General features: G+C 44.8%; 1 protein-coding gene across 2 annotated transcripts in view; it reads right to left on the bottom strand.

Annotated features, from left to right (window-relative positions):
- CFAP91 (cilia and flagella associated protein 91) overlaps window positions 1-17,305 on the bottom strand; it is a 353,091-nt gene that overhangs the window by 316,490 nt on the left and 19,296 nt on the right. For both annotated transcript variants that reach the window (XM_069202687.1, XM_069202688.1), the window contains exon 2: window positions 10,297-10,373. In XM_069202687.1, coding sequence (XP_069058788.1) covers window positions 10,297-10,373 — 77 coding nt within the window. The remainder of the gene's footprint in view (window positions 1-10,296; window positions 10,374-17,305) is intronic.

Below are 17,305 nucleotides of genomic sequence, written 5' to 3'. Positions count from 1 at the left end.
TCAACTCTGCTTTTCTCTGCCAGGGAACAGAGACGCTTCAAGAGCTACTTGCTTCCTTGTTTCACCCACGTAGTCACATAGCCAGTGCTCATTTGACTTGAAAAGCATATAAGAATTTAGGACAACGAGTAATTTTAACAGATGTCGTCCTGCCTGTAAGTAAACGTTTCACACAAAATGCTGCCTGATGTTTATCCTTACAAAACTGTATCTCTAGAGGATTTTGCCTTGGTTTCCCAATTCAACATTAACATATTAGCTCTTTAACACAGAACAGCTGGTTATTGAGGGCCTTGTCACTTTTGGGCCCCCAGGTCACCCTCTGAAACTCTACCAACTAGGCCTGCCCCAGGTAGTCTCATATTTGATATTTTATAGGGGTAAGAGGTTGAGCGTATACTTTCCTACAATATCTTTTGACTACTCCATTAGCCACACTGTAAGCTAGCTATTAATTTTCACTTACAAACATCAGATAATTTATTGCTGGGTTTTTACTTCCTGACAAGCCAGACAGGCCATTTGTCTGCACACTTGTCCTCAAGATGAATTTTAGAATGTTACAGTTTATTCTCAAATATATGTAAACTTTTACCCATCTACTTTGTTGATGTTCCTCTCACTGGCATCTCAAGAGGGCTATTGTAATCCACCCCACAGCTGCTGAATGTCTCTTTGCAAAGCAGTGCTGCTTAATTAAAATGTTTAAATATGACTTTTTATGTATATACCTATATCCAAATACACACAGATATGTAGTCAAACTACTGAGGTTCGGTACTATGAACTGTTGGAAGTAGACCCCACCCAGAGACTACGCATGACCATAGAGAACATGATTGAAGAGGCCAAAGTCAAATGCTGGATTTACAAAAAAGAAGCAGAATACCTTCTCACAAGGGAATTAAAAAAAAAATATTTTTTTATTCACTTCCAAAAATGCGTAAGAACAAAATACCTCCTCCAGGACGCCTCATACTGTCAGGCATAGTTTCCATTCTTGAACCATTATCGCAGTTTGCTGACCCTTTAATTCACCCTTTCATACAACATACTCCTACCTACTTTAAGGATACCAGAGACTTGCTGAACTTGCTAAAGGACCAAGAGTATGATCATACTAGTAACCTTCTGGTAGGGCTTGACATTGAAAACCTTTGCACAAGCCTGCTACAAGATGCCACTCTGGCAACTACTGAGCACATACTGTTCAGAGAAGACTCACATCATAGTACACTTAGGCACTTTGTCCTTTAATGTTGCAGACTAGCACTGACCAAAAATGTTTTGAATACAAGGGCTCCCTGTTCCTGCAGTCCCATGGGACATCAATGGACAGCACATTTGCTGAACACATAATTTCCTGAAATTCACTTGCTCTACACATCAGACTACTTTAGTATTCCTAGATGTCACCATCTTCTCAGAAGGTACAGGACTTAGTGTCAAGATTTACTACAAACCAACAGATAGAAATAGTTTATTATCATTTAACAGTTTTCACCCATGCTCATTGAAGGAGAATCTGCCCTACGGTCAATTCCTGAGAATTCGTCCCAACTACAGTAAAATACAGGATTACAACAATCAAACATGCAATCTCACTAATAAACTAAGAGACAGAGAATATCCTGAGCACATCATATACAGGTGCCGCAAACGTGCCAAGAATCAGACTACTGGAAAGCCTCTTGGAATAAACAAATAGAAGCACTGATAAAGACATCCTCACATGTTCAACTACATACTGTACAGCCTCCAACTGTGTGAAGAAGGTTATCACCAAACACTGAGATATCATCACATCAGGGACCCTGAACTGGCCAAAACCTAGATCCGCTAACAAACAAGGGAAGAACATTCTGGACTGTTTAGTCCATACTCAATCAGCAAAAATTTTGAAAAACATTCACACAGTGCCTACCTGCCAGAGCGTACAACCCGTTGTAGGTCATTACCCAGGCAGCACATGCTCAGTGTGCCACCTAACAAAGGCAATCAGTCTTAGATCTTGACATCCACTTCAAGTGGATCTTAAAAAAGCATATGGGCTCCAACACGTCATTCACATGATTACATGCCTTCCCCATTGAAATATATAGGGATGACATGTAGAAAGATCAAAATACGACTGGGGAACACCACAGCAACATCAGGTACAAAAAAGCAACAACGTGCATGGGTAACCACTTCCTCACAGCAGACAATCCTGAATGGGTGGTCCTAGAGACATTAGATCACGCCGATGATAATAATGCAAACAAAGTTTTTCTCCCAAGAAGAACAATGGGGGAATCAACCATGTTAAAACTTTCCACATATGCCTGAACGACAATATTCCCTTGTTGGCACTGAACCAAACAGCTCACTCATAAAACAACATGATAAAAAGTCTGAACAAAATACATTGTGCCCAATGCAATAGTCTCCTTGAGGACAAGGTGACGGATGTATAGGCAAGGAATCAGTAGATCATAATATACAACTTCACAACAATGAATGTAGAACACAACTGACAACGCACTGGCTTTACCCTTAACAGGGTTGTGGTTGTTAGCTGCTTAGCTCTGCACACAAGAAACAAGTTTTGTTCACAAGCAGTAGCCTTCATCTATTGCCAGTCAAGTGTCTGCATCATAACCGTTAATGTTTAAATATCGTACACAATAGCTGAGTTGGTGTTCACATGCCATAGTTATTACTGATGGTGAGTTAACTTTTACACTGAGAACGCATCTAACTCTTAGAGAACATACCCCGGGTCGAGGACTTTTGACTGGGTATCCAGATAACATCAAGCATGACGAAAGACCATACACAGTGGGATGAGGAGGGCCTGATCTGTTGTCGCTACTGCAAACATCAATGATTTGCAATGCAACGGATCTCGCATTTCTCCGTGTTAGAGCTATTAGCAGTTGTAAACTCCCAAACCAGACTTTTCTTGCCTCATTAAATGGAAAAAAACAAGCGTGATCGCGCTGCTACAGTTTACTCGTAGTGAAACCTATCGGCAAAAGTGCAATTATCTACGTAACCAGCAAAAGTGCAATGAACTATGTAACAGGGTCGATGTCATGCAAAGTGCTCGATTTCTGCCAAGCGAGATCGTGCTGCGAAAAAAAGAGAAAAAAAGTAGTCCACAGACTGGACGGAAAACAGCGAGCCTAGTATGTTTTCAGTGCTTGTTCGCTGCGCTCGAGGAGGGCTAACCACCGGAAAAGGTATGACGTATGCATGCCTTCCACTAGTGAAAGCAAGCAGATTTGAAAAGGCAAGCCCACAAACCAATGAAAGACACTGATGTGACATGGACGGGGCTCCGAGCCCTTTTCTAACTACTACAGCGTCTCGCAAGCGAAACGCATGCGCAAGCACACGCTACCGCAGACTCGACCCTAAAAAACTAGGGGTTCATCTGATAATGTTACAGACACAGTCAGTGGGATAAGGAGGCCCTAATCAGTCATTACTACCGCAAACAAAAAACTAGGGGTTCATCTGATAATGTTACAGACACAGTCAGAACACCATCGCCTGAGTCCGTTCTTGAACCCATGAATCTACCCCCATCACCAGGTCCATTTTATGATTGATAGCTCCCACAGGAGGAGTGAACGTCAACTAACAATTAATATTAAGCTTGTCTTTGTGACACTACACGCTTGACAGCATATCTATTCACAGAGGTTGAGCAGGCTCCTTTTATTCTTAGATACTGTGTTCAAAGAGCATGTTAACAGGCTAGTCAACACACATGCTTCCCAGTATTTCCTTTAGCATTGTTACAGCCTGTGCTCATATACACACCCTAGACATGTCGTTTTGAGCAATCGTCAGTCCTATTTTTAGCCCTGACACAAGTTGGGCTCACTTATAGACACTATCTATGTTGTTTTAGCAATCATTAGTGTTATCTTTATTTTCCCATGAGCCTCCACCACAATCACACCAGGGCACATCTGAAAACATTTACTGCGAGCTGCATCATGAAGGTCCACCTATTTTAACCAGTGCTCCAGACATAGGATCCAATATCTAAGATGGGGAGGACATCGTAGACAAACAAGCTGCAGGCTCTCGATCCACACGTAAGTGGGGAACTATGGGAGACAGACGGTTCTACTCCAAGAATGTTGTTTTCAGATTTTATTATTTTAATAGCAAGCACTACTGTTTGCAGGAATCACCACACTTTGTGCTTAACCATTGCACTGTGTAATTTATAGAGAAAGTCTGGCTAATTGCCCTGAACATAAGACATCCTTAAAGTGCCATCTGCAGATACCCTGTACAAACAGAGTTAATTTCATGTAGCTACACATCGGGTACAAGATGGCGGTGGTCACAGGTGAATTAATAATTTGCATGCAAATAGTTTTTGCATTGCTCTCTACTGTTTATTTCCCTATATGTTGCAAGCGGCCACTACACCTGTGACAATAAGATTCTATACAAGAATAACAAAGATCTGTAAGTTACTGCACTTACCTGAACACAGGGCTGTTTTTCACTAACTAACAGGGATCTAAGCCATAAGGTCCTGATAAAGGCCAACCAAATCTAAGGGGCGAAACATGTTGACCTTTTTGTGTGATGCTAAGGATCTGTAATGTGGCCAACAACATCACCCACATCTTTTTAATCTTCCCCCATCTCTCTTTTCACGTTAAACTCACTCACGGTAATGGTATCCTTTTTTTTTTTTTTTTTTACACCGCTCCCACTAGTATCTTCTTCCAGATATTCTCCCTCCTATTGGAGGAGTCACTCACCTGGAGAAGAGAGTACCTGGGAACGCTACCTACTATTTATGAAGGCCAGGGCAACCCAATTTTCCCCATGGAACTGGGTAATCTAAAATATAAGGCAAAGGTGTTCCAGGAAATATTTCTATCAAAATTCATTACATTGAGTGTTCGTCAACATAATGATCCAGCCAGAAACATAAAAAATAATTTGTAAACATAGAATCAAACATTAAATCAATGATTGCTACACAAAATCCATACATAGCGTATTGTATAGCTGAAAACAGTTCACTTTTATATATACAGTAGATAATATCACAATTTTGTAAACTTATAGTAATAGCAACCTCTTTTTGATTCTTAGAGCGTGACCAGCACATACAATAATAGTAGAGCACCGACACTTCCTCTTTTAAAATCCATATATATGAAATCCACAGATCTGAGGAAGTGCAAAGTCCTCCTAATCACGAGGGATAGAAATCTCTAGTCTAAAGTGGTCAGTGTCCTTATCATCTAGTTTGCCAACACTGGACTCCTCCAATATACGATGCCGTAATCGTAGTTAGAGTGGACCCAACTTTGACGTTTTGGTCTCAAATGGCCAAGAGGTCCAAGAGACCATCATCAGGGCTCAGTGTCAAAATACTCAATAAAACCTAAAATGCAACCCTCAATCTACAAAGTTGTCTATAAAAGCCCAATGTACCTTTGAATTACTCAATTAATGGATTACTTGGAACTGAGCAGTCACCTTGGCACAACGGCTCTCCACCGCAGGAGTCAATCAGCTACCTACAATGTCACGCCAGAGGAGATTATATATACTGTAGGAAACTGGCTCTGTATATACTATCTCAAAGTGAGAGATAGTGTGCACAGAGTCCATGGGTTCCCCAAGAGTCTTGGCAGAGGCAATAATAGATAATACTAAGGCTCTATTTTTGGTAGTGTGGTTGAGCAGTTAGGCTTATCAGAGAGTAGTGTTAAGCATTTGTTGTACACACACAGGCAATAAATGAGAATACACACTCAATGACTTAACTCCAGGCCAATAGGTTTTTATATAGAAAAATATTATTTTCTTAATTTATTTTAGAACCACAGGATTTAAATTGCAGGTAAGTACATTAAATGTAAGGTACTTTGCATAGTTATAGATAGGACTTTGAATCAAAACAGTAATGTACACAGTTTGGCATAAAATGGCAATACACCATTTTAAAAGTGGACACTACAAAATTCAACAGTTCCTGGGGGAGGTAAGTACAAGTTGATTAATGTGGTAAGTAAAGCACTTACAAGTTCAGTCTCCAGGGCATACGCCGCCCACCGTTGGGGGTTCAAGTCAACCCCAAATACCCAGCACCAGCAACACAGGGTCGGTCAGGTGCAGAGGTCAAAGAGGGGCCCAAATAACATAGGCGCCTATGGAGACGGGGGTGCTCCGGTTCTAGTCTGCTGGCAGGTAAGTACCTGCGTCCTCAGGGAGCAGACCAGGGGGGTTTAGTAGAGCACTGGGGGGGTCCCAAGTAGGCACACAAAGCACACCCTCAGCAGCACAGGGGGGGCCGGGTGCAGTGGCCAAACAAGGCATCAGGTTTGTGATTGAAATCAATGGAGGGACAGAGGAGTCACTCAGACATTGCAGGCAGGGCACAGGGGGGCTTCTCGGGCCAGCCACCGACTGGGCAAGGGTGAGGGCCGCCTGCTGGTAACTGCTGCACCGGTGGTTGGTTCTTCACGAGCCTGGGGGCTGCGGGTGCAGTGCTTCTTCCAGGCATCGGTTTCTTCTTTCCAGGCAGTCGCGGTCAGGGGGGTCCTTGGGATTCCCTCTGCAGCCGTCAGCGCGGGGGTGCTCAGAGGTTAGCCCAGGGTGGACACGTTGTCAGAGTCGCCTGGGGATCCTCTCTGGGTCGTTGATTTCCCTGGAGCCGGGCCAGGGGCGTTGTGTGCAGAGTGGTGGGGACTCACGCTTCTGGAGTGAGGGGACAGTCCCTTTGAAGATGGCTTCTTCTTGCTTGAGGTGGACAGTTCTGCTGTTCTCTGGAGTTCTTGGTCCTTTGTAGTTGCAGTGCAGTCCTCTGAGTCGGCAGAGGTCGCTGAGCCCGCAGGATGCGCCACTGGTGCAGTTTCTTTGAACCAGGAGACAGGCCAGTAGGACTGGGGCCAAAGCAGTTGTCGTCTTACTTCTTCTCTGTGGGGTTTTCAGGTCATCAGTCCTTCTTCTTTGTAGGTCGTCAAGAATCTGATTTCTTGGGCTCGGGTTGCCCCGAAATACTGAATTTATGGGTATGTTAGGTTCCCAGGGCAGTAGCTAGTGGCTACACCCTCCTTGTGCTCATATTCCTATCCCTATTGGGCTAAATCATCCAAAACAAGATGGAGGATTTTCCAAGAAGGGGGTCACTTCAGCTCTGAGGGGTGGTCCTGGCTGAGGGGGTGACTCCTCCTTGTTCCTCTCATTATCTTCCTGGTCTTGCCGCCACAAGTGGGGGCTGTGTCTGGAGGGGGGGGGGGCAGGCATCTCCACTAGCTGGAGTGCCCTGGGGCATTGTAACATAAAGCCTGAGCCTTTGAGGCTCAACACCAGGTGTTACAGTTCCTGCATGGTGAAGGTGTGAAGCACCTCCACCTAGTGCAGGCTTTGTTTCTCGCCTCAGAGAGCACAAAGGCTCTCACCCCAGGGGGTCAGAAAGTCGTCTCTCAGTGGCAGGCTGGCACGGACCAGTCAGTCTTGCACTGAAATATTGGGTAAAATACAGAGGGCTTCTCTAAGATGCCCTCTGTGTGTATTTTTTTATAAATCCAACACTGGCATCAGTGTTGGTTTATTATTCTGAGAAGTTTGGTAACAAATGTCCCAGTATTCAGTGTAGCCATTATGGAACTGTGGAGTTCGTTTTGACGAACTCCCAGACCATATACTTTATACATATATAATATGGCCACACTGTACTTACAGTGTCTAAGAATGGACTTAGACACTTTAGGGGCATATTGCTCATGCAGCTATGCCCTCACCGGTGGTATAGTGCACCCTGCCTTAGGGCTTTAAGGCCTGCTAGAGGGATGACTTACCTATGCCACAGGCAGTGTTTTGTGTACATGGCACCCTGAGGGGGATGCCATGTCGACTTTGCCTTTTTCTCCCCACCAACACACACAATCTGCATTGGCAGTGTACATGTGTTAGGTGAGGGGTCCCTTAGGGGACACAACCGAAGGTAGATCATGCTTGCACCTCACCGCCAAAATGTGGACCACTCTTCCCACCCACTTGCTCCAGACCAAAGACCTCCTTACCTTCAGGAAACTTCTCAAGACCTGGCTGTTCGAGGAGTAGCAGCACCCCCCCTACTCCTCAGCGCCTTGAGACCCTCACTGATGAGTAGTGCACTTTACAAATTCCGGATTGATTTAGGGTGGCACAACACATGCTGCAGCCCTTAGGGACCTTCCCTGGTCACAGGGCCCTTGGTACCACTGGTACCTTTTACAAGGGACTTATCTTGTGCCAGGAGTGTGCCAATTGTGGAAACAATGGTACATTTTTTGTGACAGAACACTGGTGTGGTGCCTGGTTAGCAGGGCCCCAGCAGACTCTCAGTCAAGTCAGCATCAATATCAGGCAAAAAGTGTGTGAGTGGGGATAACTGCAACAAGGATCCATTTTCCTACATATACCGCTTGTGGTAATTAGTGGTTGAGGGTGTCAGAGACAACAATCATGAGACTCTGGTAATAAGACCAGTTTGTGCTACACACACTGCAAATACACACACTCAAAACATACTCAGCATGTCAGTACAAGGTTCTTGGTCCTGATAACAAGCAGAACTTTACGTAAGACAAGGCAGTAGGCTCTCCTCTTCTTGACACAGAAAAAATATCTGGTCATACTACTGATTCATAAAACACAGGAGGCTGTACGTGAATACATTCAGGGCATGGAGAGTAGTCCAATGCTAATTATAAGGACATACTTGGTCTGGTTCACACACGGTGATGCCTAGGCCTCTGCACACACACTGGATGAGCATGATGCCAAGGCCAAACTAAAAGTCAGGATACCAGTTTCATAAGTAGTTGATCACTCAGGGCAGGTGTACAGGCCTATTAACCAAAGAGGAGACATTCCTGTTCCAACACAGAGGCCAAAGTTAAATTAAAAATCTTTTTTTGTTTTATGTCCATGCTGTTCTGGCACAAGAACCATGGTAAAATGATATCAACAAAGAAGGTGCTATTGAGAACCCTTAATTTAATCAACATATAGGCCATCTGTCAAAAGAAACTGAAGCAGCACAAACAGTTGTGATGAACACTAAAAAACCAGGGGCAAAAACAACAACATTTCACTTGCTCCCATCATGAAATCAGAAAATTCCTGAAAACCAAAGTCTGCCTACAAGCATGTGATACATGGGTACTCACAAACATTTTCCCAGGGGCCAAAAAGTTTGGTCTGTGATGTGACTGAGGCCGCATCAATGCCAGCGGAATGGCAGTCGGGCGAGCGGGTTGGGAGAATTGGTGGTTAAGTATTGGTAGGTGAAGCGAAGGGTATACATCTAGTGGCTGAACTGAGCAATATGAAACTAGAAAACCTGGGATTAATTTTAGCTTCCCCACTTTTCCAAATTGTATGATCCTAGGCAATTGCTTAATTGTAGGTTCAGGGTCTGCACCGTACAAATCTGCTTCTGTGTTTGATTTAATAAACTATAATGCTGTTCATCTATAATAGAAACCCAGTTCACTCAAAAAGTGCACATAGCACATGACTTGCTTGTTTAATTCACTATTGGCGTATTTGTCAGGGTAGAAGTGAAAAATAATGTTTCTAAATTATTGTTTGAAAACTATCACATTTAAATTAATACTTCTCATTGCACTGATACAATAAATGAATTACACTTAGGTGAAATGGACTGCGTGTTAACTTAATTGAATTTTGAAGTGACTGTTATATTTGTACACTTTTGCTGAAAGATGTCTTTAAAAATTAACTTGCTTCTAAAGTGAAGCTCAGGACTCCCTGGTTACTTTCTTTCCTTAACACAGTTAACCTTGAAATAAACAATTGTCTCTTTATTTAGGATCAAATGAAGAGCAGCCCTGTACTCCTGTTGTCCAGGGGCCCGCATGTAAAGGTCAAGTGGGCCGCATGCGGCCCCCGGGCCGTACTTTGAGTACCCATGATGTGATAGGACATCGAGATCAGACTACACTAACTAATTAAAGTACTATAGACTGATTTCAACTGCTCAGTATGATACATTCATGCTCAAGAACAGTATGTCCATTATTTCCCTCTCAATTAACTAGCCTTCCCTTAAAACCCAGCACAACTCCTTACACTAACTAAATACAAATGATAATGAGGATCACCACAGCAGTATACGTGTGTGTAGCAAGGACTTCCCAGGTTTGCAGAAGGCAACAAACCTAGTGTTAAAGTACAATCAGCAAATCAATTAATAAACAAAATGTACCAATTGTTATTGCTCATATAGTACTTTATAAAAGGGATGAGACTTACCATCCTGCCGTAAACGAGCTGTGCGCGGACATTGGCCCGAGCATGGTCCATCTCACCTGATAAGGTGTGTAGTGGATCTGGAAGATAATGTTAGAGCCCTCAGATTCATGACCAAAATACTATTCATGGCAGGACATTCACTTTAGGAATATTAACACTGTGCCACAAAAACGCAAACAACATTTAAATTGAGACCTGGATGATTTATGCATGCTTACCTTAAAGTGGAGTGAGCGATTGTTGGGCAGACTGTAAAACAGTGGTGTATTTTTAATTTTAAGTTTTATTTCAGTCTTCAGAAGTAGCACAAACATACCTTCAAGCCTTCAGTGGAAGGCTTTGCAGAGAACTATTTTTGCTGCAGGAACATCACACACCTAAGGTCAATAACCTTTATTGCTGTTAAGCAAAATCTATGAAAAAGTGTTGCACATAGAACAGTATTGTGTATATCGGATCCAATGGTAACACTACCACAGACAACAGGATAAGATGATCAACATGCCATTGGAAGAAAACACCTCATAGTATTATTTTACAACACACAGTTACAATTTGAGACACAGGGTGATAAGATGATTTGCCCGTAATCAGACAAGTCTTCTTCAAGTGCTGACGCCTGCATTGGAACTCAATTTTATGAGGCGCAAACAAAATCATTAGATCTCTATCAGGTCTTTCATGGTTCGAAAGCGTTGACTGTAGCAGCACTGGGCATTCCGCTAAAGTGTGAACGCAAACCTGTTAGAGATTTGTAATGGGTGATGATAGAGCATCAGAACTTAGTTGAACTCGGTGTTGCACATAGATGGTCACTGAGACAGAGTACAAGAAACATCAGGTGGCTCAGTAGGCTACCCACTGTGCCTGCGTATACAAAATAACCTATATCCTCAGATCAGCAATGCAGGTTCCAGAATAAGTGAAAATGAATGATATGTAAAACACATATCAAAAACAGAATTATTTGGGTTGGAGAAAGGTTCGAAAAGGAAAGACAAAGGGTTATATGTTGATTAAAGTAAAAAACATGTAAACAAGCACAGCCAATGACAATAGGTCTGGCATATGTATGAAAATGTATTTTGTGTCACTGATGTTTGTAGACACTCAAAGTCATCATAAACACACTATCACTCATCTTTCTACTCGGGCATCCACTCATCAATTCATAAATAAGAGATTGGCTGAGCAGCCACAATAATGAAGCACAATCATTTTCAGGTGGATATACACCCGTGGTCAGAAAATGCCATCATTCACATGGTAGAAGAGACAATGAATGATGCAGAAAGAAAGCATTACCCCGTGCAGTGTGCTGTCAAGGGTAGAAGCGCGAGTAAATCTCAATCTCTCGCTCTCTCTCAATCTTTCTCTCTGTCTCTCTCTCTCTCTCATATATGGATGTTTGCAATATTTAATGTTTTTTTATTACAAGATCCTGTCAGACATCTAATAAAATATTCTAGCAAGAATTATTACTGTGCAAATCTTCTTCCCTGGGTTTGTCAGAGGCAGTAACCAACACCAAAATCATTTTCTACAAAATTATTCTAACATTTCTTGTAACAAAAGTATCTACCCATAGGTCGTAATACAGTGAAATAAAAAGCCACCCTTAAATGCCTGTTGATTTTAACATATGCTTTTCATAATCAATAGATCAAGCCTAATGTGTATAAGATAATTTTCATATAAACAGATCAGGCATTTGGCAACAGAATATTTTCCTAATGAACCAATCAGGCCTGTAGCTGTTATCAATGGCATAAGCAACTGAGACCTCTTTCACTGAGCATAAGCTTTCCCATAAGACAGACATACAGTCATAAAATGATATAGTATGCAAATTTACAGTTGACAAAGTAAAATATTATTTCTCCTAAAAGGGCCTAACAAGGATTCTGGCAACACAAATCTTCTATACCTTGGGATTCTCAGAGGGGGTAACCAGCATTCAAATGCTTGCCTACTACAGTAATCTGTGAGATTTAATGTAACAAAGTACCTACCTTTAGGCTTTAAAATCGAGTAATACCAATCTGCCCTTAAATGTGTACTGACCTTAACATATGTCTGCCACAATCAATATGTCAGCCCTCTTCCCTTTATCATAAGTTTTCGTTATAAACAATCAAGCATATAACCTTTATCAGCGGCTTGTCAAAATATGCAGATCAGACCTACTTTGTTGGTTCATAAGCCTTCCACAAAGCAACAACTAGTTATATTGTAATAAAATTACAAATCTGTACAAAATCCAGCTGTCAAACCAGTAAACAATCCCTACTGATAGACTATTTGCATCACAGTAATTCATATTTGGTTCTATCGTCAGGTGAATCACCAGCACCAAAGCCCTTTCCAACTTTAGTAATCTGCAATATTCCAGGTCACAAAATGTCTGCCTACTGGCTTTAGCACAGTAAAATAACAATCTATCCTTCTTTCCCATTAACACATACTTTTTACAATAAGTAAATAAGGCCTCCTGCTTTGTCGTACAAGTTACATACCTTTGGTAACAAAATATCTGGTAGAGACATATTCTAGTTGCAGACTCCTTACCTTAGAATTTCCCCCAGGTGTCAGACTGGATCTGGAGATTTTTCTTAAAGAAATACCCGCACGTCGGTAGGTGGCATCGGTCGACTCCGCGGGCGTCAATGGCATTGTAGTCGCTGTGATGACATTGGGGGTAGTGCATAGATGCTGACTCAGCGCAGTGACATTAGTTTCTTTTAACGACTTTCCACACCAAAGCGCAGAGCCGCTAAGAACACGGAGATTGGTGCGCCAGAGCTAAGGACTTGAAGGGGGGAATCCCTGTCCCTAGAAATCAGTACGCAAGCGGGGAGGATGGGTGGGTTGATAAGGAATCTGCAACTAGAATATGTCTCTACCAGATATTTCGTTACCGAAGGTAAGAAACTTGTACATCTGATAGAGACTTCTAGTTGCTGATTCCTTACCTTAGAACAGTGGTTCACAACCTTTTGACTTCTGTGGACCCCCACTGTTTTATTACTGGAACCCGGGGACCCCCACTAAATCATTAGTGGAATCCAGGGACCCCCTCACTGAGTCATTACTGAAAGCTGGGAGGATAATGTGTTAATATTCTTTAATTTTCTAAGGAGTCGCGGACCTCCTGAGGGGGCTTCACGGACCCCTAGGGGTCCCCGGACCACAGGTTGGGAACCACTGCCTTAGAATAGATACCCAAGCAATGTCATCCTCGGTGGGGGCTGCAAACCAAGATCATACTAGGAAGTCCTGCAGGACTGAACGACCAAAGTAGCCGTCCAGACTGACCTGAATGTCCAGGCAGAATTGTTAAGTAAACGTGTGCAGGGATGCCTATGTAGCAGCCTGGCAGATAACCAGGACAGGAACTCCGTGTGCTAACGCAGTGGAACCAGCGGTTGCTCTGGTGGAATGAGTACACAAGCCCTCAGGGGGTTGCTTCTTGGCCAAAGCATAGCACATCTTGATGCAAAGAAGTACCCATCGAGAAATGGTACGATTTTACACCGCCTTCCCTTTCTTCGTACTCACATACCCGACAAAGAGTTGATCGTCCACCTGGAAATCTTTAGTATAATTAAGATAAAACATCAAGGCTCTTTTTGGGTCCAGATGGTGGAGTCTCTTATCCTCATGGGAAGGATGTGGGGGTGCGTAGAAAGTAGGCAGGGTGATGGACTGGCCTACATGAAAAGGCGTAACCACCTTCGGAAGGAAAGACACCTTAGTGCACAACACCACTTTGTCAGGGTGAACAGACAAGTTTGGAGGTTTGGACAAAAGGGTCTGGAGCTCACTCACCCTGCAAGCACAGGTGATGGCAGCGAGAAAGACAGTTTTGAAGGTGAGGAGCCATAAGGGACAATTGTGCATCAGCTCAAAGGGAGTACACATTAAATAAGTAAGGACAAAATTGAGGTCCCACTGAGGCATGATCAATGGAGTGGGAGGAAATAAATGGAATCTACTCACAATAGGAGATTTAAAGAGTGAGGGCTGATCAGGAAACCTAGGAAAGGCCAAAATGGCTGAAAAAAATCCTTTAAGGGTGCCCAAAGCAGAGCCCTGCTGGGCCACAGCAAGAATGAACAAAAGAACCTCAGATAGAGGGGCAGAGAGAGGATCAACAGATTTGTTGGTGCACCATGCCACAAATTGATGCCAACGACAGGCATATGCCATTTTGGTGGAGGGACGCCAGACTGCCAAGATAACATCACAGACTTCGGGTGGAAGATCAAAAGTCGTCAACTGTCGCCGCTCAATATCCACGCATGAAGGCAGAGATTGAAGAGGTTCGAGTAGAGAACCGTCCCCTGCTGCAGCGACAGAAGATCCACCTGAAGAGGCAGTCTCAGTGGAGGAGCGATGGCCATACTCAATAGCTCTGGATATCACACTCTCTGTGCCCAGTCCGGAGCCACCAAGATGACTCAGGCCCAGTCGTTCATGATCTTCTTGAGAACTCTGGACAGAAGTAGTATAGGCGGAAAAGAGGCCGGAGTTCCACTCAAGACGAAAAGTGTCTCTGAGCGAGTGCCGCCTTGGAAACGCCAACACGCAAACCAGCTGACATCGCACATTCTCTGTGGAGCCTAACAGACCTAGCCAAGGATCTCTCCACTGCTGAAACAGACCTTGCGCCATCTCCGGATGGAGATGCCATTCGGGATCAGCTGTGCATCAACAGCTGAGTTTGTCCGCTCTGGCGTTGAGGGAACCTGCCAGATGTTCAACTACCAGGGTAATGCCCTGATGTTCCAGTCATGTCCAGAGACGTAGTGCCTCTTGACAAAGGGTGCAGAACCCTACTCCGCCCTGTTTGTTGCAGTACCACATGGTGGTAGTATTGTCCGTGAACCCCCTCACTACTTTCCATTTGAGAGAGGGAAGAAATGCTTTCAGCACAAGCCTGATCGCCCAGAGCACCAGAAGATTCATCTGGAGACCAGAGGCCTCTGATCTCTGCCTCTCCCATGTGGCCGCCTCAACCCAGAAGTGACGCATCTGTCACTATAGATAGATCTGCCATGGACCCAATGCGGATTCGAAAGCCACCACTGCAGGTCTTTCGCAGTCCCCTCCAAGATCTGGACCATGTCGGAGAGATTCCCCTGATGCTGTGCCCACTGGAACTTCAAGTCCCACTGCAGAGCCCGCATATGCCAACTGGCATGTGTCACTAGGAAGATGCAGGAGACCATGTGGCCCAGCAGCCTCAGAGTCAGTCTCACAGAAACTCATGACAGAGGCTGAAAGATCAGAATCACAGCCTGATTATCTTGGACTCGCTTTTCGGGAGGATAAGCCTGAAATTGCACTGTGTCCAGAACAGCTCCGATGAAAGGGAGCGTCTGAGAGGGAGTCAGGTGTGACTTCAGAAAGTTTATAGTTAACCCCAGCATGTGCAGGAGGTTCGCTCTAGTCTGAAGGTGGGAGATGACTTTCTTGGGCGAGTCCACCTTCAACAGCCAGTCGTCGAGGTAGGGGAAGACTGACACCCCTAACCTGCGCAGATGAGCTACAGCCACCACTGTCACTTTTGTGAACACCCGAGGGGGGCTGGTAAGGCCGAATGGGAGCACGGTAAACTGATAGTGCTCGTGACCTACCACGAATCGTAGTTAACGTCTGTGGGCAGGCAGGATGGGGATGTGGTAATAAGCGTCCTGCAAGTCCAACGCTATTATCCAGTCTCCTGGGTCTAAGGCAGACAGAACCTGAGCCAGGGTGAGCATTTTGAATTTCTCCTTTATGAGGAAGTATTTGAGGTCCCGAAGGTCTAGCACAGGACGTAGGCCCTTGTCCTTTTTCGGCACCAGAAAGTAGCAGGGATAACAACCACAACCTACTTCGGGCACAGGGACCTTTTCTATAGCTCCCTTGGTCAAGAGAGCCGCGACTTCCTGGCGGAGAAGTGCTGAATGATCCTCCGGGAGTTGGCTGAGTGATGGAGGCATGGCTGGTCGGGCAGATTCGGAAAGGAGAGAGTAGCCCTTTCGAACGGTCTGCAAAATCCACCTGTCTGTAGTGATGGATTCCCAGTGGGGCAGGTGATGGCGAATCCTGCCACCAACTGGATGGGAATGAGGGGATGGACTAGGAGGGTTTGGAGGCTGCAGCGGGGCAGAGGTGGACTGGGCAGACCTCTGGTTCCCTGTCACACGTCTATTTGGGATTCCACATCCTCGGCCACACAGCGGCTGAACAGCATGGGTGGCATGGTGGCTGGGCGGGGGACGCAACTTGGAGCCCCTTCCGTGGCCATAAAAGGGGAGAAAAGCAGACTGCAGGGGCAGCAAAAAGATCAAGGGAACGAGCTATAGCCCGGGAATCCTTAAATCTCTCCAAGGCCGAGTTCGCTTTGTCTCCAGAGAGGCGGGAGCCATCAAGGGGCATGTCCACGAGAGACTGTTGGACATCCCCAGAAAAACCAGAAGTACGCAACCAGGCGTGGTGTTTCAAGGCCACTGTCGTAGCAACTGATCTGCCTAGCGAGCCGGTCGTGTCCAGCCCACATCAGATTGTGAACTTCCCTGCATCACTCCCATCGTTGGCAGCTTGGGAGACGATAGCACGGGCCTCCTCCAGTATCTGCGGCAGGACTTGCGCAACAGTGTCCCACAGAGAGTGGATATAGCAGCCTAAAAGACATGTGGTGTTCACGGACCGCAGCGCGAGATTGGAGGAAGAAAACAACTTCTTGGGGCATTGGGACAGGAATTAAGGGTCATTCAGATGGCGGTGTGCGATAGTCCTGTTCACAGGAGCCCCTGTGTTGGGTTTGGACCAAATACCCAAAGGGACATCACTGAGGGCTTCACTGAAAAGTAAAAGGTGCTCAGATGTGGCAGCCCCTGGCTGAAGCACCTCTGTCAGGAGGCTGGGCCTGACCTCTACAGTAGGTAGCTCAAGGCCAAGGACCTCAGCCGCCCTACTAACCACCATACCATAAGTCGCTACCTCCACTGCAGTCACGGTA

The sequence above is a fragment of the Pleurodeles waltl genome, chromosome 8 (assembly GCF_031143425.1).
Source record: "Pleurodeles waltl isolate 20211129_DDA chromosome 8, aPleWal1.hap1.20221129, whole genome shotgun sequence".
Taxonomy (NCBI): domain Eukaryota; kingdom Metazoa; phylum Chordata; class Amphibia; order Caudata; family Salamandridae; genus Pleurodeles; species Pleurodeles waltl.
Note: the sequence above shows the minus strand (reverse complement) of the source record. Positions and strands in the feature narration are given on the sequence as shown.